General features: G+C 36.5%; 5 protein-coding genes and 1 long non-coding RNA gene across 8 annotated transcripts in view; 4 read left to right on the top strand and 2 right to left on the bottom strand.

The window, feature by feature from the left end:
• Nucleotides 1-27,259, top strand: part of LOC119069183 (odorant receptor 94b-like) — a 416,993-nt gene that overhangs the window by 309,519 nt on the left and 80,215 nt on the right. The window lies entirely within an intron of this gene.
• Nucleotides 190-10,687, bottom strand: LOC119069485. Its single transcript, XR_005086342.1, has 3 exons — nt 10,675-10,687; nt 5,867-5,870; nt 190-574 (listed from the first exon to the last, which is right to left on the bottom strand). It is a non-coding gene; the product is annotated as an uncharacterized LOC119069485 (long non-coding RNA).
• LOC119069257 (general transcription factor IIF subunit 2) lies at nt 1,412-2,558 on the top strand. The gene is made up of 3 exons (XM_037173315.1): nt 1,412-1,822; nt 1,892-2,011; nt 2,074-2,558. The coding sequence occupies exons 1-3, from the start codon at nt 1,522-1,524 to the stop codon at nt 2,457-2,459; spliced, it is 807 nt and encodes a 268-aa protein (XP_037029210.1). The 5' UTR covers nt 1,412-1,521; the 3' UTR covers nt 2,460-2,558.
• Nucleotides 2,514-3,070, bottom strand: LOC119069417 (28S ribosomal protein S14, mitochondrial). The gene is made up of 2 exons (XM_037173470.1): nt 2,961-3,070; nt 2,514-2,905 (listed from the first exon to the last, which is right to left on the bottom strand). Exons 1-2 carry the CDS (start codon nt 3,024-3,026, stop codon nt 2,582-2,584), a joined length of 390 nt encoding a protein of 129 aa, XP_037029365.1. The 5' UTR covers nt 3,027-3,070; the 3' UTR covers nt 2,514-2,581.
• Nucleotides 3,113-5,595, top strand: LOC119068974 (alpha-1,2-mannosyltransferase ALG9). Its single transcript, XM_037172844.1, has 4 exons — nt 3,113-3,283; nt 3,346-3,693; nt 3,764-3,963; nt 4,028-5,595. Exons 1-4 carry the CDS (start codon nt 3,174-3,176, stop codon nt 5,206-5,208), a joined length of 1,839 nt encoding a protein of 612 aa, XP_037028739.1. The 5' UTR covers nt 3,113-3,173; the 3' UTR covers nt 5,209-5,595.
• On the top strand, nt 10,629-25,468 carry LOC119068934 (protocadherin beta-12). 3 transcript variants are annotated; one of them, XM_037172806.1, is made up of 9 exons: nt 10,629-10,724; nt 13,647-14,050; nt 21,449-21,547; nt 21,745-21,944; nt 22,924-23,036; nt 23,280-23,640; nt 23,705-24,899; nt 24,959-25,170; nt 25,219-25,468. In XM_037172806.1, the coding sequence occupies exons 2-9, from the start codon at nt 14,002-14,004 to the stop codon at nt 25,297-25,299; spliced, it is 2,310 nt and encodes a 769-aa protein (XP_037028701.1). In that variant the 5' UTR covers nt 10,629-10,724; nt 13,647-14,001; the 3' UTR covers nt 25,300-25,468. The 3 variants fall into 3 exon arrangements, with proteins under 3 accessions (XP_037028701.1, XP_037028708.1, XP_037028696.1); XM_037172813.1 differs by having other exon boundaries at nt 10,629-10,855; nt 25,234-25,468; XM_037172801.1 differs by having other exon boundaries at nt 10,629-10,855.

Below are 27,259 nucleotides of genomic sequence, written 5' to 3'. Positions count from 1 at the left end.
AAAAGAAATTGAGAGCTGAGCCCAGTTTAAATTTGTATGTGATTTCTCTCATTTTGACGTGTGACCTCGAGACCAGTTTAAACAAAGTGGTCAAAAATCGCTCTCCGTAAACACTGTATACACACGCCCGAGCGAAAAAAATTACTCCTAACGTATAAGCATATACGTATTTTTTCAGTATAAGTAAGGATATGTTGATATACTGTTAGCCTTCAGCATATGATATATACGTTTATATACTGCTATCAGTATTTAAACATATACGGTTTTATACTGTGACCAGTATTTAATCAAATACGTTTGTGTACTTACTAATGTAACAATCAGTTTATGATGAGCTTTTGTCGGGGCAACATATCTGTCACATGAATTTTACGAGGTAAGAGCAATATTCACCTTAACATTTTAAATTGAATCATTAGTAAAGTCATGAAACAAATTCTACTTATCGCTTTCACATTATTGTTGATTTCTCTAGTTAGGTCTCGGTGTAGGTTCATTTCTCGTTAGGTGTCTGTGTAGGATCTTTTCTCGTTAGGTCTCTCGCTAGGATATCTTCTGTATCTTGTTAGGTCTTAAGAATTAGCAAATAATGTGACACTGAAAAGTAGAATTTGTTTCATCATTTCCAATGATTTAGTCGCCATTTTGGATTGATTTGAAGAGTGTTGCGTTGATTTATTAAAGAGGAACCCTTGATGAGGTGAGATCTTTCGGGCGAGGCAACTAAACCAAACTAAACTGATATATATGATGAATTAAAAGCTGAATCAAGACTGTACAGTACACGTACACCCATTTCCTTGAAACGTATTTCACTTCTTAAAAAATTAAATAAAATTAAATCAGAATTTTATTACAAAAGAATTGATTAGCAGAAATTACGTATTAGAAAGTGTATGGAGATATACTGATTACGTACAAACGTATATATGCTGGTCTACTGATCACGTATAAAAACGTATATGGTGATATACTGAAATTTCATATAAGTCGAAAAAAGGGTATGTATATCCTGCAGTATGTGTAAGGAAATTCTCATATACGTTTTAATACCTTTTCTGTAATTTTTTTTCGCTCGGGCGTCAAAATGAGAGAAATCACATACAAATTTAAACTGGGCTCAACTCTCAATTTATTTTTTCATTGATGACAGCTGACCCCGAGACCAATTAAATTTAACTGGTTTTCGCTCTCCTTATACACTGTATATCTGAAACAGCAATAACATCTCCTGTTAACATCAACTTCGTACGGCGTCTAAATTTTAACTTCCAGACCGTTAAATAAATTCAAAGTTAAGCACGAAAATCTTCTAGTTATGTCTTTCATCACTGCGTCAATCGAAACGGTGGCTCTCACAACTGACCCGGTTGAGTGCATGACACCCTTGCATGACACATACATGTTTGACAACGCCGACAGTAACAACAGTCATTCTATCTGAAACATTCACACTACTGAGACTAAATATTTCACATAAAATACGAAAATCAGCTGAAAGTATCATACGTCGATAAAATGTCTCGAGAGGAAGCAAGCAAACAAATTGACAAAGAATTGGATTTGTCTAATGCGGGCCGAGGAGTGTGGCTAGTTAAGGTACCCAAATACATAGCAAATAAATGGGAAAAAGCATCGGGAACGACAGAGGTAGGGAAACTGAAAATATCAAAACAACATGGACAAAAGGCTCAAGTATCATTAACGCTGTCTGATGCAGTCATCAATCTAGACCCACACGAACGGATACCCAAAGAGCATCGCCTCGATGTTTCGGTCGTGACCAAACAGACATTGGGAGTATTTTCGCACATGATACGTACGTTACGAAATATCCGTAAATTATCGCTCAAAATTGTGCTAACGCTGCGCTGTATTTCCCTTTCAGCTGGCAAATCCGATGACGGTGTGATACCTGAATGTGAGAAACTGTTTATGGAAGGAAGAATCGTCCAGAAGTTGGAATGCCGACCCGATGCGGATCCGTTGTATATGCAACTGAAGCGAGGTAATTCGGAAGTTAAAGTTTCATGGGATCAAAACGTAACGACCGAATTTACTGAATTTCAGAGTCGATCAAAAAGGCTTCGGTGCCAGTGCGAAAAGTTCAATCGCTGGACAAAATCGTACAGAACTACAAGCCGATCTCGGACCACAAACACAACATTGAGTATAAGGAACGCAAAAAGAACGAAGGCAAAAAGGCTCGTGACGATAAGAATGCCGTACTGGACATGCTGTTCAATGCATTCGAAAAGCATCAGTACTATAATATCAAAGATTTGGTGAAGGTGACCCGACAGCCGATCGGATATTTGAAAGAAATTCTGAAGGAAGTGTGCGATTACAACATGAAGAATCCGCACAAGAACATGTGGGAGTTGAAGAAGGAGTATCGGCACTACAAGTCCGATGAGAAAAAGGAAGACAAGCCGGCGGACAGTGATAGCGATTAAATGGGTTCATCGCTGCCGATCAGGCAAACATTTTGTTAGCAAAAAAAGCATTTGTTACCTTTCCTAACAAGCACGAAATATATTTCTATTTTGCAAACAGTTGTATTGTGTGTACATTCTAACTACCACATCGCTCGCTGAACACCGCTGATCAGATTGTGATCGGCCAAATCTCTCCAAACGATCCGGCTCAGTCGCCATCGGTGCACAACACCTCTGGGACGCGAGGTGAGCGCACAACGACCACGGATTCGAGTTATGGATGAATCTCTCGGCTGTGCCGCTATCTCTGCGTCAGCGATCGAACGCAATTCAATGGGCAGTATGTCATTCTTTCGTAACGCATTCACTCGCAGCCTCTCAATACCATGAGTTTCCAAGCATTTCCGCTTGCGAACGTCTTTGATCATATGCCAGTTGGCGTATTTGGTGCGAACTTGTTGGAACTGTAAGAGATTTTATGGTAGTTCCGTTCGGCTGACATTGTTAAGAGACACTTACGCCATAACCAGCCAAATTATTTGATTTCCAGATGAAATTGGAAAGTTTCGGCAAGAATCCAGCCATATTTCTCTTCTTCTTCACTTTTATGTGACAGCTGATATAGATGACAGGAGGTCTGTCGAAAAGTGTCACAAATGTCAGTTTGACTGACGTGTTAAACTGACACACACACACTCACAAAAGAGATCGATTTTACCTCAATTTTCTCAAATGGCTCCGGCAACGAGAACCAGGTCTATCAATAAATCCGACAGTGCTCAGTTACGGTTGTTGAGGAAAAACTCCAAAAAAGAGCGAACACCAAAGACAGTACAAAACAAGTTCGTTTCGGTACAATCACCTTATCTAACACTTTTGTTATCCAAACTCAATGTCACTCCAGAGACCCGGTGTCTGCATCCCGAGCGAATGCTGTCATTCCTGGCGTTGATACGGCGCTTAAAGCATTTCTTAGTGCTCGATTTTGTGCAGCATTATGGGCACATGTAAGCGACTGCGATGAGACGTTTAACTATTGGGATCCGCTTCACTATCTGATCTACGGACGAGGATTGCAGACGTGGGAATACAGTCCCGAATTTGGGCTACGTTCCTATGCGTACCTACTGGGTCATGGTGTGCCGGCATGGTTCTACAATTGTCTGTTCAAACCGAATCCGATGCTCGTGTTTTATATGATTCGATGTATGTTAGGACTGGGCTGTGCATTTGTCGAAGTGTACTTCTACAAGTGAGTCACATATCATCGCGATGATGATGATGAACGTAACGGAACGTGTCATTTTACTCGATAATTTTAGGGCAGTCTGCAGAGAATTCGGCATACAAATCGGCCGCTTATGGTTGATTTTTCAACTGTTTAGTCCGGGAATGTTTATTGCTAGCACGGCATTTCTACCCAGTTCGTTTGCTATGTATTTCTGCAGTGCTTCATTGGCCGCTTGGTGGCACCAGAAATACAATTTGGCTGTGTACTTTGTCGCAATTGCTGCATTACTCGGTACGTTCCTCATGGTCCTATATGATTCGACTGGATTCACGATTCCAATTTGTGAATATTTTAGGCTGGCCATTTGCCGTTCTAACTGGCCTACCACTTTGCTACGACATGGTGGTTCGTCAGAAGAAACTCAAAAGATTCGTCATTTGGACGGTAATATCAGCAGCAACCATCCTGATCCCAATGACATTGATCGATTCGTCATATTTCGGTCGGATTGTCGTAGCACCACTCAATCTCATCATGTACAACGTTTTCACATCACACGGACCCAATCTGTATGGAACGGAACCGCTGTCCTACTACTTGATCAATGGTTTTCTGAACTTCAACGTTATTTGGTTGCTTGCATTGATCACACCGATAATGCTTCTGTTGGGATACTATTTCGTGCCGGCTAAGTCGAAGTCCACATTCTATCTACCACCGTGGCTAAGTCTTTCACCATTCTATTTATGGTTGCTGGTGTTCCTACTACAACCGCACAAGGAGGAGCGCTTTTTGTATCCGGTCTACCTAATGGTCGGACTGTGCGGCTCCATTTCACTGGATGTCGTCCAAAAATTATTCTTTCGAATTAAAACATGGCACAGTGCTCTGCCACCGGGAACGCATTACCTCGATCACACCATGTGGATATCAGCCATCGTTATGATCGTATCAACCACCTTAGGTCTGTCACGCATTGTTGCTTTGTATTACAATTACCACGCACCACTGGATTTGATGATGGAATTGAACACTTTCTATCGAACGGACAGCACATTCAAGACGAGCGCTACATACAACGTTTGTGTGGGCAAAGACTGGTACCGTTTCCCGAACAGTTTCTTCCTGCCATCCGAACAGTTTCGAATAAGATTCCTGAAATCCGAATTCAAAGGAATCTTGCCGGCCTATTTCAGCGAACACGAAAATGGTACGGCCATCGTGCATCCGTACTTCAACGATATGAATCGCGAGGACGAGGCTATGTACTTCGACTACGAGAACTGTCATTTCATCTTTGATTTGGATGTGGAACGGTATAGTGATTTGGAACCGAATTACGCAGGCCGAACGAAAGAGTGGACGGTGTTGAAGAGTCTGCAGTTTGTGAACAGTGCTGAATCGCATCCGCTGTTTCGATCATTTTATGTGCCATATTTTTCCAACTTGTACGTGACCTACGGGAATTTCAATTTATTGCAGAGAAAGTCGACATCGAAAGTAATCGGAAATGAGAACAAAAGAAAACTGAAGTGAGTGCAGCATGGGGTGTTTAGTGCGCCTAGGAAGCGAAGAAAAAAAAACTAATCAAAAATTGACAAAAAGCAAATCAACGACATTTTTGAATTGAATTACCGATACTCTGAAACCGTTTGCCTAGATTCGAAAAGGTTCAAGTACTTACAACTGATCTCTCTGTTTGCTTTGGATTTGGTTTCGAGTTATCGAACAACGAATGTACTGATTTTGCTTCGTTTCGGACCTGATTTAGAAATTGATTTCAAATTTAGCCAGAAAGTTATTTAGGTGTTCAATTGGCACATGAAAAATACTCAGGGAAATGGTGGTGACCACGTAAGCGTAGTGTTTTTTTTGTAAAGTCTTTTGTTCAAACAACCCAAAGATAATTAAAATCATCAATTTTTAAAAAATGATTCGTTTTGATTCATCAATAATGATCAGACCACACGAACTTCCAGAGATAGATGGACTCAATTTTATTCCAATTTTGAGAAACTACTCTTCCACATGAAAACTGTTGCCGCTTCGGTTGACACTAAATTATTTTTGGTCATTGTTCTTGCTCGAACCAGATGGATTTGGTTGTATTTCGTCTAGCACCCTAAGAAGTTGCAGTAGTAAAATAGGGACATATTACCAAAATATGCCTGACACTTGGCACACACAAATCCACTTTACTGTAGGATGTCGGACAAGTACTAGTAGTCGGTCATCTATAATGTTCATTCATTTGATTAGTTAATGTTATTTGTTCAACGAGGGAAACAAAGTTGGAAATTGCATTTCGATGGTGTTGTTGTTTAGTGATCGTAGCAAGGGCCAGAAGTTACCACAGAAAATGCCATTTCTAACTTTTATCCATTGCCGGACTGGCTCAAAAAAGCCCCTAAAGTGCCCAATTTCGAATAAGGTCAATTGGCTAATACGAATCCGTCTGCTCATATTTCGAAGTTATTCGAAAAGGTAGATGCTATTTGCACGGGGTACGAATAGTTCCGCTATCATTGTACATTTTGTATTGTTGGAAGTGGAGGACTGAGGGGTAACCGACTGGCCGAAATGGTGGCAAATCAATTACTAATTCCTTTTAATTGCTTTCAATTCCTTTTATTACTTCAATTACCGGATTAACACCGATACTTGCCGGATTCGCCATTCCATTCTTATAATTCCAATTAATTTCTACAATTCCACGAATTTTCGAAATAATTCCACGATATTTTCCATTATTATTCAATTCCATTGCGACATATTTTTTTGTAGGAAATAGTTGGTGACTCACTATAAATATAGTTGTCAAATAGAGACTAAAGTCAAAGTTAAAGGAGCGTTTTGTAATGAACAGATTATTTTGAAACGCTTTCGGCGAAACTAAAATTTGGAATAGCTATGTTGCAGCATCCCAGATACTCCGGTAAATAATTGTAATTGGTGGAAATACAAGAATTATCAATTATCTATAATCGATAATTATTGATATTTTGATAATTATCAAGATATCGATAATTCGATATATCGATATTTCGGTCCGAAAATCCGATATTTATCGATATATGAATTTTCTGATAAATATCAAAATATCGATATTTTGATAATTATCGATAATTATTAAATTATCGATAACGATATTATTATTCGATTACCGATAATTTCTTTCGATTTATATTATCGATAATTTTATATATACAGCCTGTAAATATTTTTCATATGCAGAATGAGCACCAGCTGAATATCACCAGCTGGTGTACAAACAAAAACACTTTGTATTGTATACAATTCAAAGACAACCTACACACAGTGCATTTCTACTAGAGGTGTGCGCCGAGCGAAAATTTTCGGCGGCGGCTAGTCGAGTGTAGTGGTGCCGGCGGCGGCCAGCCATAACAGGTTTTTATCGGCGGCTCGGCTCAGCCGCAGCGCGCCGATCCATTTTATAGGAAATTTAAATTTTCTTTTTTTTACTGATTACTGATACTGACTACGAGTGAATTATGTACTTTTTCCATTTTCTGTTTTTTTGTAGAACCTGAATATCCTCCCATCAGTTACTTATAAAGACTCACATTCGCATTCGCAAAACGCATTGAGAGTAATTTTTCTGAAAGTCCGTGTGCCGAAATAGGAAGTATTTTATCGCAGTTATATGGATCGATAGATCTTGGTCCCTAGATAAACTTTTCTTACAAAAATTCTCCAGTTACACGAGCGTACAGTGTCATGTGGGGTGTCATTAGAAAGGTAATCACATGTACTATTGAGCCGAATAGAGACTTATTGGGTTTAAATTCATCCACATTGCAATATGTACAGCTGAAGTTTTCAACCGAAAATGACTGAGAACTTACATTGTTCTTACAGAAGTTTCTCGAGGTTTCTAATGACATCCCGCACGACCCTGTACAGCTCGTGTGACTGGAGAAATTTTTGTGAGAAAAGTGCAAGTTTTCGTTTTTTTTTTTGATGATCTCCCGCTAGCCACACAAACTTCGAAGAATTTTTTTGAAAGTGGTTTTGGTTTCTAGGGTCGAAGTCCTTTCTAGGTACATATGCAAAATTCCACTAGAAAATGCGTACGATTTCGGTACCCTGTTTTTCAAAAGAATCGCTCTGCCTTCCGTAGTCAAAAATTGTTTTTAGAAAGACCATCGCACAGTAGCTCTATAAGTGAGAGCCCTTTCGGAACAAAGTATACTCTATGAATTTCATAGTATGAAACCTCCGATAGGTATACGTAAAAAACAGTCTCTTATTAAGAAAATCAGAAATATCTTGAGAGTGATAGCTTTTTAAATCATTAAAATCTATTCATCGATTGTGCAGCTGATAATTCTAACATTTAATAAAATTTAAAATTCAAATTTTGCAAGCCGACGAAAAGCATCGGCGGCGGTCGGCGGCTGGCTGAAATTTTTGTATCAGCGGCGGCGTCTCCATTTACTCGGCTCAGCCGCGCCGCCGGCTAAAAACTCGGCGGCGCACACCTCTAATTTCTACGTTAACGTCATCTACGCGCACATAACACGTATGAATGAAGTAAACACATTGTTAAGAATGTGTTTTGATTGTTTATCATACAATAAGCGTGTGTTAGCAGATCCAGCTGGTGATATTCAGCTGGTGCTCATTCTGCATATGAAAAATATTTACAGGCTGTACAAGAAATTGATGGAATTATGAGGAATTGTCCGGAATTGACTAGAACTACGTGAAATTGATGGAATTATAAGTAATTGACCGGAATTGTAAGAGAATTGAAAGTAAATTAGACTAAATACAGATAAGTACATTTCCTGGTACTTTTTTGCGATCATCAACGTATTTACTATAATTTACTTTCAATTCCTTACAATTTAATAAATCACATGAGTGCAAACAGTTTTAAAAACAATGTCTCACACTTTTCTATATGCCACGTCGGAAAATCACCCGATTGGAAATAGTATTACCAATGAAACGTTTCAAACTTATCAATGAAAGGTCAAACCGGGTAATCTCCCGAGTGCAAATAGTTTTTAAAATGAGACGTCTCAAGCACACGAAGCAAGATACATTTTTCAAAAAAAAATTAATAATCTCCGATTTAACATATCCATTTACAAAATTTCAAGAGCTATAAAAATCAACGGAAAAATTATAATCCTGTATCATGAAATGTCAAAAAAGCCTCACTTGAGCCTAAATTTTTCTGTGAAAATACCTAAAATCAACCGTCCTCAACAGATGCGTATACAACTTTTTATGCTGAGGGTCTAAATTATGAATAAAATTTTGAAATTTACACCCAAGACGAAAACAAGAATAGACCGGCTAAAGCCTAGTCTTTTTTCGTTTTCTCGATTTTTTCTGGAGGCAAGCAGGAAGAATAGTTTCATTATTCGATAACGAGATGTTGAACAATAAACATCTCCACCAACTTTCACCACTTTCACCACATTATCGAATTATAAATAGGCAAGCAGCCTAAATAATTTCATCAGTCGGTGTGCAGCTCTCAAACAGTAAACATCTCTTCCACATCTCCATCAGCCAGCATGGTCGTCAACTACCAAAAATTAAGCTCTAAATAGACGAGCATGTAGAATAATTTTGTCAGTCGTCGTGTAGTTCTCGAATAGCAAACATCTCTTCTCCAAAAATTACGCTTGGTAGTCAATTATAGCCTTGGTAGCCTTGGCTACCAACTACCAAACTTTTGAATTGCAATGTTAACTCTGAGCTATCGGTTATCAGATAACAGATAATTATTATTTGCCTGGTGTTGATTTGCTCATAGTGGCTTTGCAATTTGGAATATCAATCCAGCTACCAAAACTACCAACTTCCAAAACTACCGACTACCAAATTTTCTGTTTATAAATAGGCGGGCAAGTAGAATCATTTCGTTAGTCGGTGCTTAATTCTTGAACATTAAACATCTCTGTCGAAAATTACTTTTGTTAGTCAATAATAATCTTGGTAGTCAGCTACCAACTACCGACTGAGAGCTACCAAAACTACCTAATTTGTGGAACAGACAGACAGACAAAGCGGCCATAATAGGGTATTTTTCTAGAAGGAAAAAGACCTAATAACTATTCATATGAGCGTAAAATGTAAAATATTTGAATTTCAACTGAATCAACGCCCAATAGTTTGTGGAAACTGTTATCGTCACTACCCCAAAAATCAACGATGGCGCTGCCCTCGAGTCGGTCTTTTGAGATAAGAAATTTAAAAATCAAAGTCATTTGTTAGGAAATTAAATTTTCGATCCATTGTCCAGTCCATGAAAACATTGATGAAATGACAGAAGTGACCGACTTGCCGACAGCGTCAATCATTGAGAGTCCTGTGTAATAGTGCTCAAATCCACAATCTATCATCTAGTGTGTCTGTCTATATCATTCCAAAAATTAAATCAGTCAGACTTTGACAAAGTGTTGTATTGCTTTGACTTGACCAAAATTGTCAGTCAGACGTTTCTCACATAAAGCACATAATCAAAATTTTGTATTACCATCAGGTCAACGATATATTTCGTCTCGCATTTAGTGCTATTAATGTCTATTATACACTATTTATGCTAACCAATTGATCAAATTAATTAAATGACAAAAATTGTACAGCATACTCTACTACTAATACCACCACCCACCACATATATATGATGATAGTTCAGTGTACGGTTTTAAGTTTTTCCACATCAGTGAAAATTATTGTTTGGTTTATGTTGTATATGTTGCTTCCCTTTCAGTTGTTGTTACAGTTTCTTTGCTATAGTTTTTTGATCGTTTTTACTTCTCTTTTTACATCGTATATATATAGACTTATACTATGGCCAATACCTTACGCTGTATATTAAACATGCAATTTTCGTGTGGTATATGGTAAAAGGCATAACGACGCCGCTGAGTACGGAAAAAATCACTTGCCACATTATTTTCAGTTTATTTGAGTTCGTTGTGTTGTTAAGAAGGTTGTGGTGTATTGTGTAGCCGGAACGGTATAAAAGTTAATCAATGAAACGCATTTTTGGTGAATAGACTTTCGAAGTTGGTTTTTACTTACCGCTAAAAGTTTAAGAAAAAGTTTCAAAAGGGATTTTGGAAAGTAACCAAAACTCTGTTAAGGCAATTTAATATAGCAACAATAGAGGCATGGCAGCTTGTGTGTGGTATAGTTTGTAAGGTTCCATAGAAAACATAGAAAATATTCTCGTTAAAGCATAAGTCTTCTGTGTTACGTTATGTTCAACCAGAATACAACTTTTATGTTTCGAACAATACTGGTTCTTTTCCGTTTCCCTACACACACTAATTGTTGGAATATTAGAATATAAAATAGCGGCACTGACGGTGTCGTTTGTTGTTAACTTTTCATTGTGCAAACTAAATGTCTTCATAAAATCCATTAATTAACTTTAATGGATAGCACGCTTTCTTATACCAATTGAGTTATGAACATTATTTGTATTATGAAGTCAACGCCACCATATGGATGTGCTTAACTACATTTTTATATTCAAACGAAAGATAACACTTCCAACAGGTATTATTTCAATAATATTTCATTAGTTTAAAAGAAATGAACACCAGAGTCACAAACATCAAATAGCTGAACCAAAAAAAAAACTTTCTTGCATAAGATGCACCAATTACAACTGGTTAAATGATATGTAGAACCATTGTTTTTAGTCATGCGTCTAGGAAATCATGCAACGTCTTCGCAACACTTTTAAACCATTTTTAATTGCTTTGTTTTTCATCATTCAATATTTTTATACTTCAATTCTAATGGATCACTATCTCATTATTGCGCAAAGTTTTATTAAAAATGTTTTAGGTCGGTTGGTGGAAAATGTTTCGTCTGGCTAGGGTATTTATTTGACAATCGGTTGGATAGTTCTGAGATGATCATTAAACTCCAGTTGACATCTATATCATCTGTGGTTCGATAACGACCTAAATGAAAGTAATGGAATCCTGGGAATCCTCAAATTTTAAATTCTATGGCCTTTCGAGGTGTAAGGTTGTTCATTTTGACACTTTGAGGATTTCTTTTTTATTAGGAACTACAAAAGTATGGGCAGTGATCGTTAGCATATGTACTAGGATGTTCTCGCATTTTTTTAACCACGTAGAATAGTCTTGCAAGCCATGAAATATGTGAATGAAGCTCTAGAGATATGTTTTTAAAATTTGAAATTTTAAAACTTTTATGGCCTACGGGCACAGCACTGTGCCTGCGGGTCATTCGTCAATTTTTTAAACTTGGCTTCTTCCTTAAATCAACCTAAATGTATTTTTATCCCGTTAAAATGACACCAAACACTCACTCCTTTTTGAAAACACATTGGATTTTTGACTAGCCTAAGAGTTTAGCAAGACACAGTTACTCACCATCAGAATATTGTTGTCATTTTTAAGGAGAAGGAACCGACTTTGAGACAAAAAATACTATTTGGTGAGTTTAGAGCAAAGAAAGTTATATTCATTAGCACGGTCTACGACATGAGTACAACATAGCGAGAATACTTAGATCAGAAGAAGTAAGGGAAGTAAGGGCTGGTTATTATGCTTGCCATCTAAAAGAGGAGGAGGACCAAAGAAAGATATGTCTTACCAATACGAATTTCGTCGTTATTTTAGTCCAATTTAATTTTATCCTTGAATTGAAAAGAGATTATCGTCGCACTATTCATTCGGTTCGTCTCACGAAACAGTCGTTGAATGATCGCACCATTCTGTTGAAAAATCTGATGGAAATTTTAGTTTGCACAATTTTACAGGCCTGACAACTTCCACGGTCTGCTGGGGCAGATGCCCCCAACGACATATCAAATTATTTTACATGGTAAATGCGTCAAAAGCCGTGTTTTAAGCACTACTTTCGACGCCCTCAGCATGTAAAATCCATTACATACTTCTTCTTCGTGTGTTAATTGATCTCGGCTACGGCTCGGACCAAAAAAGTCACCCGCATCTTTTTATCTTTATTTGAAACACTAAAAAATTCTTTTTGCAAAATCTACTTTCTCAGCTAATAAATTTACCCCAAAAAATGTACATTTGATGTGCCTTTGCGCATAAAAAGTGTATAAAATGTGGTTGTGTTATGTGGGTTTGGGTGCCTAAAATAAGTCAAATTGAAGTCAGCACCACTGGGCGCTGATTCTTGTGAATTTTAGGACTCGTAACCTTACTGATACTGATGCCTAAACAAATTTCGTTAAGAAATCCCAATGGAATTGAAAAAGTTCTAGTTCTCAAATTGACCGACGAATAATCGATGACCTCACTTAACTCAAAAATATCAAAAATCCAACAAAAATTGTCGTCTTCGCAAAAACTCTTCCAAATCACTGCGTTATTCGAACCACCTAACTTCTGAGTCACTAACATTGAAACAGTCACTTCATGTATTTTAGAAGAAATAAGGCAGTAGTAACCGTTCCACACACTTGCACCATTATTATCTTAGATGAATTATGTGTTGTTAATAAATAAATCGAATTGACTGCACAACAGTTCCACTCAATATACGACCGTTGTCAGCAGAAAACTTCATTGTAAAATTTCCAACGATTTATTGTGAGATATCTATGACACGAAAAATAACGGGTGGTTATAATGCATGTGCCTGCAATTGATAATGGTTTGGAAAAACAATTTTCCGCTCGTAGAACAATGTCGTAAACTGCCGACGTTTGTATGTTTTAGTCAAAGTATAGAAAATAAATTATGAAAATCACCATAAACTATATCTTGTCATCGTAACATAAAGACAATGCATTTAAGATGAAGGTCTAGATCCTATAACAACAGCATAGACATTATACAGATGTGAAGATGATTCAGTTTTGTTGAGTAGATAATTACACATATACAACTCGTCGGCACAATATTTGCTTTAATTGTCTCTTTACTTCACTCATTACCTCACTATATTATCATAAGATTGTATGTTGTAAACAGATCGGTTTACCCCCTAACCGGAAAAGGAAACAAATTTTAACACGCTTGAGAGGTATTCGGTTGTGTTGAATAATGAAAATAATATACCAGACATTATTGTGGACATTGTGGTTTCTTGACCAAAAAGGTTATTCATAATAAAGCCAGCCAAGGTTAAGAACAGTCATAGACTGAAGTGGATGATTTAAAATAAAAAAAAATTGAAGTGAAAAAGTAGCTAATTAAAGTGAGTTGGAAATGAGTGTTAAAGGAAATGATTCGACAAATTAGAAAATGTAATTTTTTGTAAAACAAAATCAGAAAAAAATATATAAATTCGTGGATGTTAAGTAATTAAACGAAATAAAATGCAAACATGTGGTTGTTTCTGGTGCTGCTAATATTTCGGATAACTATTGTATTTGGTAAGTGAATTTAAAATTATTTCTAAATTAATTCATAGAACATTTCATATAACACCGGTGAATGAATACGGCGCCGAATATGACTGAAGTTTTGAATCAATTCAAGTAAATTTCAACAAGAAATGGTTTCATTTGATTGAATATATTAACAATATTGCGTTGTATACTGTTGTATACTCTTATTAATTACATGGTATAATTGGTTTAGATATTTTTACGAATTTGATATTTGTAATCATGGTAATCGAGCCAACAAATCTCATTATTTTTTTTAGCGGTATCTTTACTAGTCATTGTTCCTGGACTATTACTGAATAAATGCAAAAGAAACATGGACCTTTGTTTGATACATGAACGTTGAGTCAAGCTTCATCGAGATTATTTCATCTCGAGCTCCGAAAAACTCACTGAAAATGTTGGCCTTTGAAAACATTTTCTAAAGGCATCTATTTTTTTGTCAGCAAATTTATTCTTTTAGTAGCAAAATTATTTATTTCATCAGCAAATTTATTCTTTTTTTCTGCAAATTTATTTTTTTTAGCAGCAAATTTAATCTTTTTTATCAGCAAATTTAGTGTTTTGTATCAGCAAAATTAGTCTTATTTTCAGCAAACTTATTAGTACTCGAACAGCATATTTATTGCTTTCTGAGCAGCAATATTACTGACTTTAAGCAGCAAAAATAATTCTTTTGCAGCAAATCCCTGGCAGCAAATTTATTACTTTGTAGTCAGCAAATTTATTGTTTTGTAATATGCACTTTTAATGCCTTCGAACAGCAAAATAAATACCTCGAAGTTATTGCTTTTTGTCAGCAAATTTATTAGTGTTTCAATTGCAAATTTATTTTTTTATAAGTAGGAAAATTACTATCTTCAATCAGCATATGTCCCGCAGTAGGACATATAAAATTATATCACTAACACCACTAACACGAAAACGTCAACTCAACAAGCGACGAAAAGTGGAACTTTCCGTTGCCTTTATTTCGAAAAACGTTGTACACAACTCGGTGATAGATCTTTTAGGCACACGATGTGTATTGTCACGCTCGACCTGCGGTATCGAGTGACAATCTACACACCTAGTGCCTAAAAAAGCATTAATCCCTCGATTTGAATGGGGATTCGTAATTTCGCTATGCGTAATTTCTAGGATGCACACCTTTCATAATAATTTCACTTTAACTAAGTTTACGGATGGCTCGGCGTGTTAAAACGCTCTTTATGGGCAATGAATTACACAGACTAATTATTAGACGATGCGAGAGAAAAAAAATTAACTCCTAAGTTACCGACACTAGATGTAATGTTATCAAACGTGCGAAGCGAGCGAAGCATGTGACAAAAACTACCACTTTCACAACGTGTTGCATACAACGTTTTCTGCAACCAGCTGCGAAAAATGAACTTTTGAAAATTGTTACACTGCGATTATATATCAATAGCCGAATGGTTAGAGGTGTTGATCGATAAGCATTGGGTTTTGGTGTCCATTTCACCACTAGTGACGAAAAGCATATATGAAAATCCATTTCACCAAAAATAGATAAAAAATAGCTAAAATAAACAATTAATTTTGCTTATGACAAGAAATAAATCTGCTGACAAAAGTAGAATAAATTTGCTGTTGCAAATCAATAGAATTGCTGTTAAAAAATAGCTAAAATAAACAATTAATTTTGCTGATGACGAATAAATAAATTTGTTGACAAAAGTATTAACTGATAGAACTGATAGAAATAAATAAATTTGCTGCTAAAAAATAGCTAAAAAAATATTTAATTTTGCAGATTGCAAAAAAATAAATGTGCTGACAAAATAAGATTAAATTTGCTGCTTCAAAAAAATAAATTTGCAGACGAAGAATTAAATTTGGTCACAATAGCAATAAATTTGCTGAACTAAAAGAATAAATTTGCTGATAAAAAAAATAATTTTGCTGCAAAAAAAGAATAATTTTGCTGACAAAAAAAGATTTCCCATTTTCTAAAATTTTCTTGCAATTTATACAAATTTTTTAGCGGCAGTGAAATTTCATCATGAATTTGCCTCAGAATGTTTTTCTGCTGATCCACACAAACAATCAAAACTGTTTATACGTCTTCATCTGAAGCAGCTTCAACAGCTGAAGTAAATTTATTCTGAAATTTCACTGCCTCCGACTGTAAGGACGTTCTTTAAAGAACGGCTGTTCCGTGGCTTTCCTGACTTTGCCTGATCTCTTGAACTCCGAAAATGCTTTCTTCTGCTCGCTCAAGGTAGCCGTGTCTTTTAAGGAGAATTTTAGTGTCTGTTTTCTATAGAGGTATTGATCCACTCCTAAACGACTAAAATGCATCAAAGGCCGACAATTTAGAGTACCTGGAGCATAGCACAACCTGAACCAAGCACAATAACATAATTTTCAAGAGGGGGACTCCACGGCGCAGTAGTACAATTTGTCGTATAAATTATAAATTAAGTTTGTAATGTTGGTTATAATTGGTTATAATGCTACTGCGTTGCGATATTTTTATATATCGAGGGCAACATCACTAAAGGACCTATCTCCGATAGGGCTCAAAATCCAACACTTTTTAAAAGTTTATCAAAATCGGTTCAGTAGTTTTGAGACATCGGATATATACCCTTTAGTAATATTTTCCTCGATATAAGGAGAGGACGATTTTCCGTTGAAAAAAATCGGTTCTAGTTCTTGGCTCAGTGCTGCCTAGAAACAAACTTACGCGGTTGCGATTTTCAACTCTGTTTTGTTGTTCACTGATTGTCTCCAGGTAATCTAAGTGTCTTCGTCAGATGCATTTTTATATGTGGTGCTACATCTGTGGCAGCTACTCTTGATTACCTAGAGCAACGCACCTCAAGCAAAAGTGCTTCGAGTGACAGCTGCCAAATAGAGTAATATTTTTTATAAAAAAAATACTGTTGCTTGATACACTCTACCGTTTCACTACTCTATTAGGAGGACGACTCATGCTTGAAGTGCAAAATTACCCGATACAGGTTAGATTTTCAACAATTTTGGCAGGTCAATTTTGCAGTGTTTCAGCAGATTCGAATTTAATAGGATGTAGGATCACAACCGATTATTTTGACAGAATTTTTCAAGATTTCCATTGAAGAAAATTTCATAATTCAGAAAGCGAAATGCTTTCATAGTGAAACAATTCGCTCGTTCCGACATTTCCAAGTCGCTATTCCTACATCACTCAACCCATATTAAAGGCATTCTTTTCTACACACATGTACTTCATACTCACCGTGATATTTGTGGTGAAGAGTGAAATTATTGAATCACCTCATCCGTGAATCCTCTTAATATTTATAACGAACTGTAACCGTTCGAAAGACATAACAATTTTGTTTACCTTTGTTGATATTATATTCTTCAGCGTATATTTTACCGAAGCATAAGGCGTGTATGGCATATACACACATTCGAGTAAACGAACTATATACATGAAGTTAATCGCATAAAAGTGAGTGAAATTTTTGGATTCTTTTTTTTTTTTTAAATTAATAAAGCAACAATTACAAACAAATGAATGAAAAGATTATGAATAAAAATGAAAGTCAATCGTTCAAATGAACTTAATATATTTGATTGGCTTTTTATTTTTTATAATATCTCTATCCATAGTACCATAGTATCTTTTCACATATATACTGGATATATACTGGCTATGGATATATCAATTCCAACCTCAAAACCATGTAATGTTGCGTTTGTCCGTATCGGAATTCAAATATTGTAATAAAGTTTTGTTTAATAAAAATATTTCCTCTCCTCGAATTTAATACCTGAATGATTTTTTAGTTCTTGTTTAATGCGATGGTTGTTAGAGCTTTAATTATAATAGTTTCAATATCATTCAAGAACAGTCATTATGTCTCGAACAATTTTTTTAAAACAATTTTTTCTCTCAAATTATGACTGCAATAGAAATCATAAATCTGCATGGTTGTTCAAGGTCTGTTTCATTGATGCTATATGCTACAAGCTTAATTGTTTCGTTTAGTTACCTTCAATTATGACGACAAATCATAATGAAGAAAGTGGTGCATCTGTGGCGAATCGAAGAGGTCATTCATATCGTTGTGCACTGTACTGCTCGTTCTGTTTGCAAAGAAATTAGTCAGCAACTGGAACAGCTACAAAATAGAATATTTTCGCTAAAAATTTCCTTTCATACTGCCATGCTAGTATGATACTGGATTTTTCGAGTAGGGTTTTGGGTTTATCGGAAAGCTAAGGCTAGTAGAACATTGCTACCCTACAACACATAGAAAACTTAGTGCAAAAGAGATGTACGATTTTGTGAGAGAATTTCATACGTTTACTCTCTCAAAATCTTGCATCTCTTTTGCAGTAAGTTGTTTATGCAGGGCAGAGTATGAATGCCTCTTTGTCATCTTTGTCATTTGTCATTCGTCAATGATGATAAGAAAGTCTACGAAGTTCAAAAACTCATTCAAATCTTGAAATTTTTGTATGATTCATAACTCAGTGCAGATGAGTCCCAGTCCGATAAAACCATATTTGCCCCGTAACTACATGATCTAGCTATTATAATAATAAATTATATAACCACTGGCTATAGCTGCAATTTTATTTTTGAAACGGTTCAACAGCTTTCTAGGCACATCGACATGACTCCACTGGGAAATGGGTCCGTTTTCGGTTGACTGCGTTTCAAAAGAATCCACACTGCCAAAAAATATTTGAAAATTTGGCCAGTAGCAGGTCCATGTTATCTGTGATGTGGGCCAGTGCCACGCCACAGTCGGACATGGGGCGCTTCAGCTGAGGTATTGTGGATTATTTAGAGACAAAGCTACTTGGTACAGAAGACATTTTGAGATATTTTTGTCAGTGCCTCGCAATAAATTCTGTTACATAAACCAATCGAGACATTGACAATATTTGTCGACGTTGTCGATAACAGATAGCATATCCACCAGACAAGATTTAATCTTCTCCATTCACACTGTTTCTGAAAATAACTTTTTATCAATCGAAGCGTAAACGTCTTTACAATGTTGAGTGGTAAAAGAACGAGACCATTTTACCCTCTTTTAATGTGTGTGCATCGAATGCACAAATACCTCTTGGCACATTTCTTACTATGTCGATTGTTATAATAAAACACCTGTCGTATTTTCAGTAATATTTCTGATGTTTCTTTCCCAATATCGAAACTGGTTAACATTGTACACGGTGCAGCCAAACGTGAAAGATATTTTGCGAAGAAAATTAACAATCGCTCGATATTTGGAAATATTTGGGCAATTTTTTTAGGCTTAAAAGATAGCTGAGACATGAAGTCGATTAAATCGAAGTAGAATTCAATTCTTTAAAATTAATTTCATTTCTACAAAATTGGCTTTTGATATGATTTTGATGAATTTGATCGAATCCAACGGATCTTCGTAATAAATACTGTGGCGTTAAATTGAAATCCAGAACAGTTATGATCGATTCAAATTTGTAAACGATTTTAAATTAATATGAAAATTGAAGAAGAAAAAATAGAAATCATTGCAAATTACGAGGAATTATAATCCATACCATCTGAGCAAATATACCGGTGTGCATATATAATACAGATTGGTATATATACGTAACTATTTAACTATTTCGATTATTTCCGATGAATTGACTTATATTCCAACAAAGCATAATGCCGATTTAAGTAATTCAAATAGATAAAATACAGTCTTGTGTATTCGATGCTTACCGTTCGTCATGCTCTAATGTAATTGAGCGATAATTTGAGTCATGGCTGTATGTTGTGTTCGCAAGAAAAACTTTTTCCTACTGATTCGAATGCATTGCTTAACCCAAATGTTTAAATCTTCGTATCTAAAACAATTGAATAAAATTCGTGGTATAAGTACCATAATAGATAGATAAAAGATTGAGCGCACACTTCACATTTTTTTGTTTGCTTTTAGAAATTTAATAAATCCAACGAATCATACAAACAACACAGAAAATTTGTTTAATCCTTCGAGGGTAGATTGTGATTGCTAAGTAATCCTAATAATTGTAGTTAGTCCCAATTCGATGCAATGTTCTAGGCCGTGCGAAAACAGTCTAAAGTTTGCATTGCGTTGACATCAATTGAGAAAATTGACAATTTTAGAAACGAGAATTGAATTGAATCTATAACTTCTTTTGTTCAATGTCTACAGCAAGGCATATTTAAGGGACTAAATTGTTACTAATTGTTTAAGTTTACAAGAGATTCTCACTATATCGCATAAGATCATTTTATCACTTTTTCAGTTTTTTTTATGTTCTCGAGCCAACCAATTTACTTCGCATCGATTTTTTTAACATATTACCAAAAAATCAATTTTATGAGTTTTTGGGAATTTGTAAGAATTCTGAATATTTTTTAGGAAATTTTAGAATTTAATTCCTTAAGGTCAGGTGGAGGTGTTTACTATAGCAAAAATTGTAAATAACTTCACCTGGGATTAAAACAGGTACTGAACAGCTAATTATTAATAGAAAATCTTTTACTTCGTTTGTTTAACCTCTTTCAAACGGCAAGCATATGACCAGTTTTATTATCGTGTCTATTACTTACATTGATTAAAATATTTTTAATCTTTTCATTTCAAATCTTGTACTTCAATGTTTTTACGTGTTACGGCATGTTTCATTTTCATTTACATTGCCTAATCACGTAAAGCATTGTACTTACGAGGTTCCAAGTTGTTATTTGACAAGTGAGGAATACAGCCCTCCCCTTCGGGTCGGGCTGTAACACTCCACTTATCAAATACACAACTTGGAACCTCGGAAGTAATATACTTTTAACATCCATTTTACTATATAAGGAACCATATTACATAAACCTTTTCATTATTTTTGTCGTCGTTATCGATAACAGATGAATTGTGTGTGGCAGGTTAACTAGACATTTTACTAGATAAAAGGACCTTAACTTCTTTCAGTAATTACCGTCGATAACAAGTTTCTAAAAGAAAATCTTCAATGAACACGAAACCGAGTTCAATTATTGTAATTTCCCCGAGTTTTGCATCATACTTGCACACCGGCCATACCGAAGTTCATACAACGTTTTATGCAAAAGAGGCATCTAAAGTTCGCAGAGTTCGAAGAGCTACTACGACCTCGTGCCTAATAAAGTACTTTGCACTCGATGTCATAAATGACCATTTGTCAACTCAGTGACGAAATATGAAACTTTGTTTTTGATGAGAATGTTGTGCGTTACTCGGTGATAAATGACTTATTAGGCACACGACGTGTATTGTGACGCTGAAAATTTTTTTGCCTGCGTAATGAAAATTCTATTTCACAGTTCCAACTGAAAAACATTCACTACTTCTCCGATTCTAACGTCCGATTCTTAATTTCTAGGTCAATCTCCAATAATCGATTCGCGATGCTACTTAGATGGTGGAGGATCGGCAGAAAGTTTTCTAGCTAGCGAGGATATGACGGTGGGATCAGTTATAGGTAATTTATTCAATCTCCTCCCCCAATTAACCAAATTCTTCCTTTCCGAAAATTCGGAATTCCTTCGGAAAACGAACAATAGATGTCGCTATTGTTCGTTTCCGAAGGAACTCCGAATTTTCGGAAAGGAAGAATTTGGTTAATTGGGTCCTCATCTTTGAACCAACTAATTGAATTAAAAAAAAAAAACAACTCAGGCAAACTACGCGTTAAGGGAAATCCAAGCGAAAATTTGGGTGATATTAATATTAGTCTACGGGAAAAAGGATCACCGGTTAAAATTGCTCCCGGCACCAAAGACATTGTCCTGATCATGCCTCTGGACAAAGAAGGTATAGCAGGTCCATCATCTGTCTATGTCAATGTCATATGCGATCGCAGGCACTCAACCGATCCGGTAAGTGAAGATTTCGCATTATAATGTTATAAGTCTAACTGCTAACGCAGAATAACTTAATGCGATGACGGACATGCGGATTATCTTGTTGCTTGAATCTTTCCACTTTTTAATTTAAATTTCGTTTGTTGATTTATATAAATTAGTGATTGTGTTCGCAATGTTTGCGGTGTTGGGAATTTTATAATTGTCGGTAATTATAATAGAACTAAGTGAAGACTTTCCATGGCTCGTGGTGTACAAATATGCTCAAAAGAACTGGATGATTCATTGTCTTTTTACCATTGCTATTCGAGGATTGTTGGGCATATTGACCGATACCTACGGAACAGGATTTGTAGAGTGCATAAAAGGTTATTGACCATTCGTTTTGTAACACGCTTGTTTAATGCAAACTAAAGATAAATCGAATCAATAGCAAATCATCACACACTGGGCAGTAAATTAAATGTCGGTAAATTCTCATTTTCAATGGAAGAAAATAAATTTGCGTGTCGTAGTTGAACGTGTAATTGTAACTCAAGCATAAATTACGATGAATGTTATAAAATCGAATCGAATAAATGTTTACAAATCTAAGACGTTAAATAAACTTGGAAAGTACTTCGCATAACTAATATAATTATTGTCTGTTTGAACAGTGTAATACGTTAAAAACGAAAAATTCCATAACATGCACACACTGCAATATGTACACTTCCCATTCAAAATATTGATTGCATTTTAATCATTCATCTAATAAACAAGTCGAAAAAGGAGAATCAAAACAAAAAAGTTTCTGTTTTGAATGCAAAGTTCGTTCAACTCATAATGCACCACTAATGTCCTGTGTTTTAGCCTCTGTCAGCGCTTCCCCTTCATTTGCATGTAAAATTATTATGCTTTTGACATGTCTAAATATACCGGGGTGTTGATTTACGATCGAGAAAATTTCGAGGTGAATGAAACTCAATTTTTCGTCTGATTTTTTTCTACTTAGAGTTTCGTCATACCTGTTAATATTCGTGTCACCGATGTCAATGACAATGCTCCCGAATGGATTGGAGCACCTTATTCATTACATTTATCGGAAGTAACCGTTCCAGGCACCAGGTTAGTATACACATTACTATCCATTAGGGTGTTTCTCAAAAGCAATTGCTTCTCTCACTCTCGTAAATCGCTCCTATATCTCCACACTCTAGACTATGTAATAAACTTTCGACAAGCATAAAACGCCTTATTACGCCCAAAACTTTTGTTGGAGATATAGGAGGGTGAAAAAAGCAACTGTTTTTGAGAAACATCCTAATATCCATGAATGTCCATCGCTGAGCATTTCCTTTCCACATCAAGAATTTTACAAGGTGCACGAGCAGTGGACAAAGATCAACAGGGTGCATTCGCAACGGTAGAATATCAAGTGTTAAAGGGACCGTTTTCGGATTACGTGTCGTTTGTCACTCCGCTCGAAGGAACACTTGTGCTGCGAAAATCATTAGACTACGAAGCGTTAAAGAATTTCACGGTGATGTTACGCGCACAAGACCAAGGCACTCCACCGAAATTCTCCGACACAACGCTACGAGTTGTGGTTGAAGATGCTGACGATCAGAATCCAAAATTTTTGCGTGATTCATATCGAGCTGAATTGTTGCCGGATGGTAAAACTGGTGAATTGAAAATACTGCCGGAACCAATGAAGGCTGTTGATCAGGTAAGCTTTACGACTTTCGAATTGTTCTTTTTTTTTTGTCACAAGTAACTCTTGTTTATTAAAGGACGAAGGGCTAAAGGCTCCAGTTCAGTACACCTTAATGCAATCAGTCGAGTCGAAGCACTTTGCAATCAATTCTCGAACTGGAGCAATTAATCTTGTTACGCCACTGCCGTCAGCCGAGATGATGCATGGAATAACTCTTGTGATAAAAGCTACTCAATTGAACAATGTGGATCGCTACGCTCTGACCACATTGATTCTATTCCGCAATGAAGGCCACCAAACGAAACCAATCAACACCAGACTAACGTTCCTCCAATCGAAATTCCAAACAAAAGTCCCGGAAAATTTAAGTGTTGGAAGTCGCTTGCTAGCCCTGCCCACCAATCATCCGCGACGTCATCTGCAGTATCTCATTTCCGATCATAAGGCAGCGAATCAATTCTCAATGGGGGCGTTAGGTGAAATCATTCTCCAACAACCACTCGACTATGAGAAATCAGCACAACATCGATTTACTGTTATGGCTACCGATGGCATATCAAACGCAACGACAGAGGTCAATATTGATGTGATGGACGTTAATGACTGGGAACCACGCTTCCGACAAGGTCATTATGAGTTTGTGGTCACGAAAGGTGCAAATGAACCAGTACCACTGGGAAAACTAGAGGCGGCTGATGGTGACAAAAATGATGGAGTCAGTATAGCCATTCGTGGCGCTCATGCTCATTATTTTGATGTTGATAGTGAAGGAATGCTGTGGATGAAACAAATGCCGAATGTTACATTAGTACATCTGCTGGCGACCGCAACGGACACTGGGATACCGCCGAAAAGTAGTTCCGTTCCGGTCACAATTGCTATGGAAAACGTAACAACGTTACAGTCGAGCTGGGCATCAGGAATTCTAGGCGTTTTCGGTGCTGTGATTGCTCTATTCATTCTCGTCATCACGGCTATGTCAATATACATCTACAAACAGAAAAAACCGAACGGTAAAAATCGCATTCACAGTCACGACAGCAGTGTATCTGCAGCAAATTTGGTAAATCACGAGAAAGCGGTTAGCGGAGCTAATTTCTTGGGTAATAGCAACATTAGAATGGCTAATCCATTGAACAACAATAATAATCATGGCGGATCGGGCAGTAGTATCAGTGCTGGAGCGTCAACGATTTTGGCAGCAAGTTTAGAACGGGAAGCACAACGCGAAAGAGAACGAGAGAAAGATAATTACACTGCGACAGTTCGAAGTAGGAATTTCGCGTTGAGTTATTGTCAGGTGCCTTATGGAACATTTTATGATTTTCAGGCATTATTTCACGAGCATCAGCAGCCAGAGGCGGTCAATTGTTCGACAACGATATGGATAGAGACTCCATATCCAATTCTGACATTGCACGACCCGTTGTGTGGAATGTTACTCAAGAGGACAATCCAGAGGATGGTAGAGGCTTTCAGCGAGCGAAAAAGTTAAGTTGGAGCAATGGCGGTGCTGGTCCGATTGTGGTAAATGGTCATAAGGTATTAACAACGATGAACATTAATTTATGAAATTAATTGGTGAATAAGACAATGATGTTTCAGACTGATTTGATGGCTTCCACCGACAATATGGGATCCACGGAAAATAATCTCACAGTTTACTTTTAAGACTCGACATTCTAAATGGGTATTGTAATTGCATTTAGCATCGTTTGCTGCTTTTTTTGTACAGAAAAGTTTTAATTTTAATTGTTGCAATGTTTCGATGAATTTATAACGGGAAAAGTTTTTTTTTATTTAGTGGAAAACTTTGAAAATAAACGAACGGGGAAAAAGTTTTTCCAATTCTATACTGAATAATGTCGTTGATCTAAATTGATGCAGGTAATTCACTTCATTTGGTAGTTCTCCAGCAAAAATTAAAATACTCTGGACATACCACCCGCCACCAAGAACTCAACGACCAGTGATTTTCTCACGTTTTCTTGAATTATCTAAAAAAAAAATTGAAAATTTTCTCGAGATTTTTTTTTAGAAAATTCATGAAATTGAAGAAAATTTTAGAACTTTTTTGCTGAAAGATATTCAGACTGCCTACAGTAAACGACTTTCAATTTTGTGCAAATATCGATTCCTTCTACTCTTATATCCATGGCATACAATGTCAACCAACGCATGTATTAAAAAAACAACGAACGACAATAAAAAACCATGTTTGTTTACATGAATCAGCTGGTCAAACAGCTGAATCGAAATAGTGCACAACATTGAAACTCATCCTCTGCAACACCGTCAGAGTCAACTTTTATGCTTTTGCCGGTCGTTTGACATAGTTCTCTCTCACACCCTGAACACTGATGTATGAAAACTGTGCAAACCACCAGCTAACAAAACTGTAACGTTAAATATTAAGTCTTGCAGGTACCGATAAAAGGGTAAACTTGGTTCGTCATATAATATGCAAAAGTCCACGAATTGACCGAACTTAGTATAAATTCATCATGATAACCAACCTATCTACTACATCTATTTATGATACGCAACGAAATAGTCTTGATGGTAGACGTGAGCTACATAACACCGAGGTGGAAATAACACTAGCCCGATCCCGAGCGAATAAAAGGAAATGCAAGCGGATAATGGTCGTATGGTGTTGTTGTTTCCCCCTCGCATTAGACTTCTATCCAACGGCCATTCGACAATTAAAATATTAACGTCCCTAAAATCATAAATACAGGTGGAATACACAATACGAACTGAGGAAAAAGAGTTGAAAATCTTACATGCAGCTGGTAATTTTGGCTCCAGGTAATCTACAATAGCTGCCACAACTGTAGCGGCAGATCAGTGCATAAATACACGCACGGAATTTTGAACACCGACGGTTTCTGTTTTGTAGTTGGCTGTTTTTTTTGGTTGCTAGGAATCTCGCGCCGCGTCATTCACAATAATTCACATTTTGACACATTTTGTATAAGGAAGATGTCACTTTGTGAATTATTGTGAATGACGTGGCGCGAGATTCCTTAACACCGTTTTTTTGTCAGTTTTGCATGAAAAAGTAAAATGAAAGACAGAAACAGTCAATCCTCGGAACAGGTTTGACCTGAACCTTAACGAAAAAACATCAAATTTTTACTTGAGGCCTGGTAATTTCAGGTTCAGTTTGCTCTCGCAAATTTGCAGGTAGATCTGAACCTAATCTAAAGCCTGAACCTAATCGAGTTCAACCTGAAATCTTATATTTGACTTATATTTGAAACTCATCGGATCCTTAAACAGAAAATATGTTGGTTTTCGAAATACCTTGCGTGTTACGAGGATTTTGAATTTTTTGTCTTCACTCTTCAATCGTCGAACACTTTCGCATGAACAAAGGCGTGGACTGGCGTGGACTGAACAGCCATGGATTTTGCAATTGTATAGGAATCCATTCCCGCTTGCCTCGATCACAGTATTTGGAGTCATTCATCCTAGTCATTCAAGTAATTTAAGCCAATTTTCTGAACGTGTTGCTGTGAATATTACTTCAGTCCGAACAGTTTCGTTAGTCAAGGGACGGGTCATGGGTTGCTTCATGAAGAATTCTTATCTTTTTCCGAACTTTTTACATTTTATTATGATCGAC

Source organism: Bradysia coprophila, chromosome II (assembly GCF_014529535.1).
Source record: "Bradysia coprophila strain Holo2 chromosome II, BU_Bcop_v1, whole genome shotgun sequence".
NCBI lineage: Eukaryota > Metazoa > Arthropoda > Insecta > Diptera > Sciaridae > Bradysia > Bradysia coprophila.
The sequence above is the reverse complement of the archived record's forward strand: the minus strand, read 5'-3'. Positions and strand labels throughout refer to the sequence as shown.

Bases quoted from the DNA above. Each gene is read 5' to 3' on its own strand.
- LOC119068934 (XM_037172806.1), top strand. From the start codon at position 14,002: ATGTGGTTGTTTCTGGTGCTGCTAATATTTCGGATAACTATTGTATTT. The intron at 21,945-22,923 runs GTAAGTGAAGAT...TTTTCTACTTAG, and splicing joins GCAGGCACTCAACCGATCCG to AGTTTCGTCATACCTGTTAA. The intron at 23,037-23,279 runs GTTAGTATACAC...TTCCACATCAAG, and splicing joins GTAACCGTTCCAGGCACCAG to AATTTTACAAGGTGCACGAG.
- LOC119068974 (XM_037172844.1), top strand. From the start codon at position 3,174: ATGGCTCCGGCAACGAGAACCAGGTCTATCAATAAATCCGACAGTGCT. The intron at 3,694-3,763 runs GTGAGTCACATA...CGATAATTTTAG, and splicing joins GTCGAAGTGTACTTCTACAA to GGCAGTCTGCAGAGAATTCG. The intron at 3,964-4,027 runs GTACGTTCCTCA...TGAATATTTTAG, and splicing joins CGCAATTGCTGCATTACTCG to GCTGGCCATTTGCCGTTCTA.
- LOC119069417 (XM_037173470.1), bottom strand. From the start codon at position 3,026: ATGGCTGGATTCTTGCCGAAACTTTCCAATTTCATCTGGAAATCAAAT. The intron at 2,906-2,960 runs GTAAGTGTCTCT...AATCTCTTACAG, and splicing joins ATAATTTGGCTGGTTATGGC to TTCCAACAAGTTCGCACCAA.
- LOC119069257 (XM_037173315.1), top strand. From the start codon at position 1,522: ATGTCTCGAGAGGAAGCAAGCAAACAAATTGACAAAGAATTGGATTTG. The intron at 1,823-1,891 runs GTACGTTACGAA...TTTCCCTTTCAG, and splicing joins AGTATTTTCGCACATGATAC to CTGGCAAATCCGATGACGGT. The intron at 2,012-2,073 runs GTAATTCGGAAG...ACTGAATTTCAG, and splicing joins GTATATGCAACTGAAGCGAG to AGTCGATCAAAAAGGCTTCG.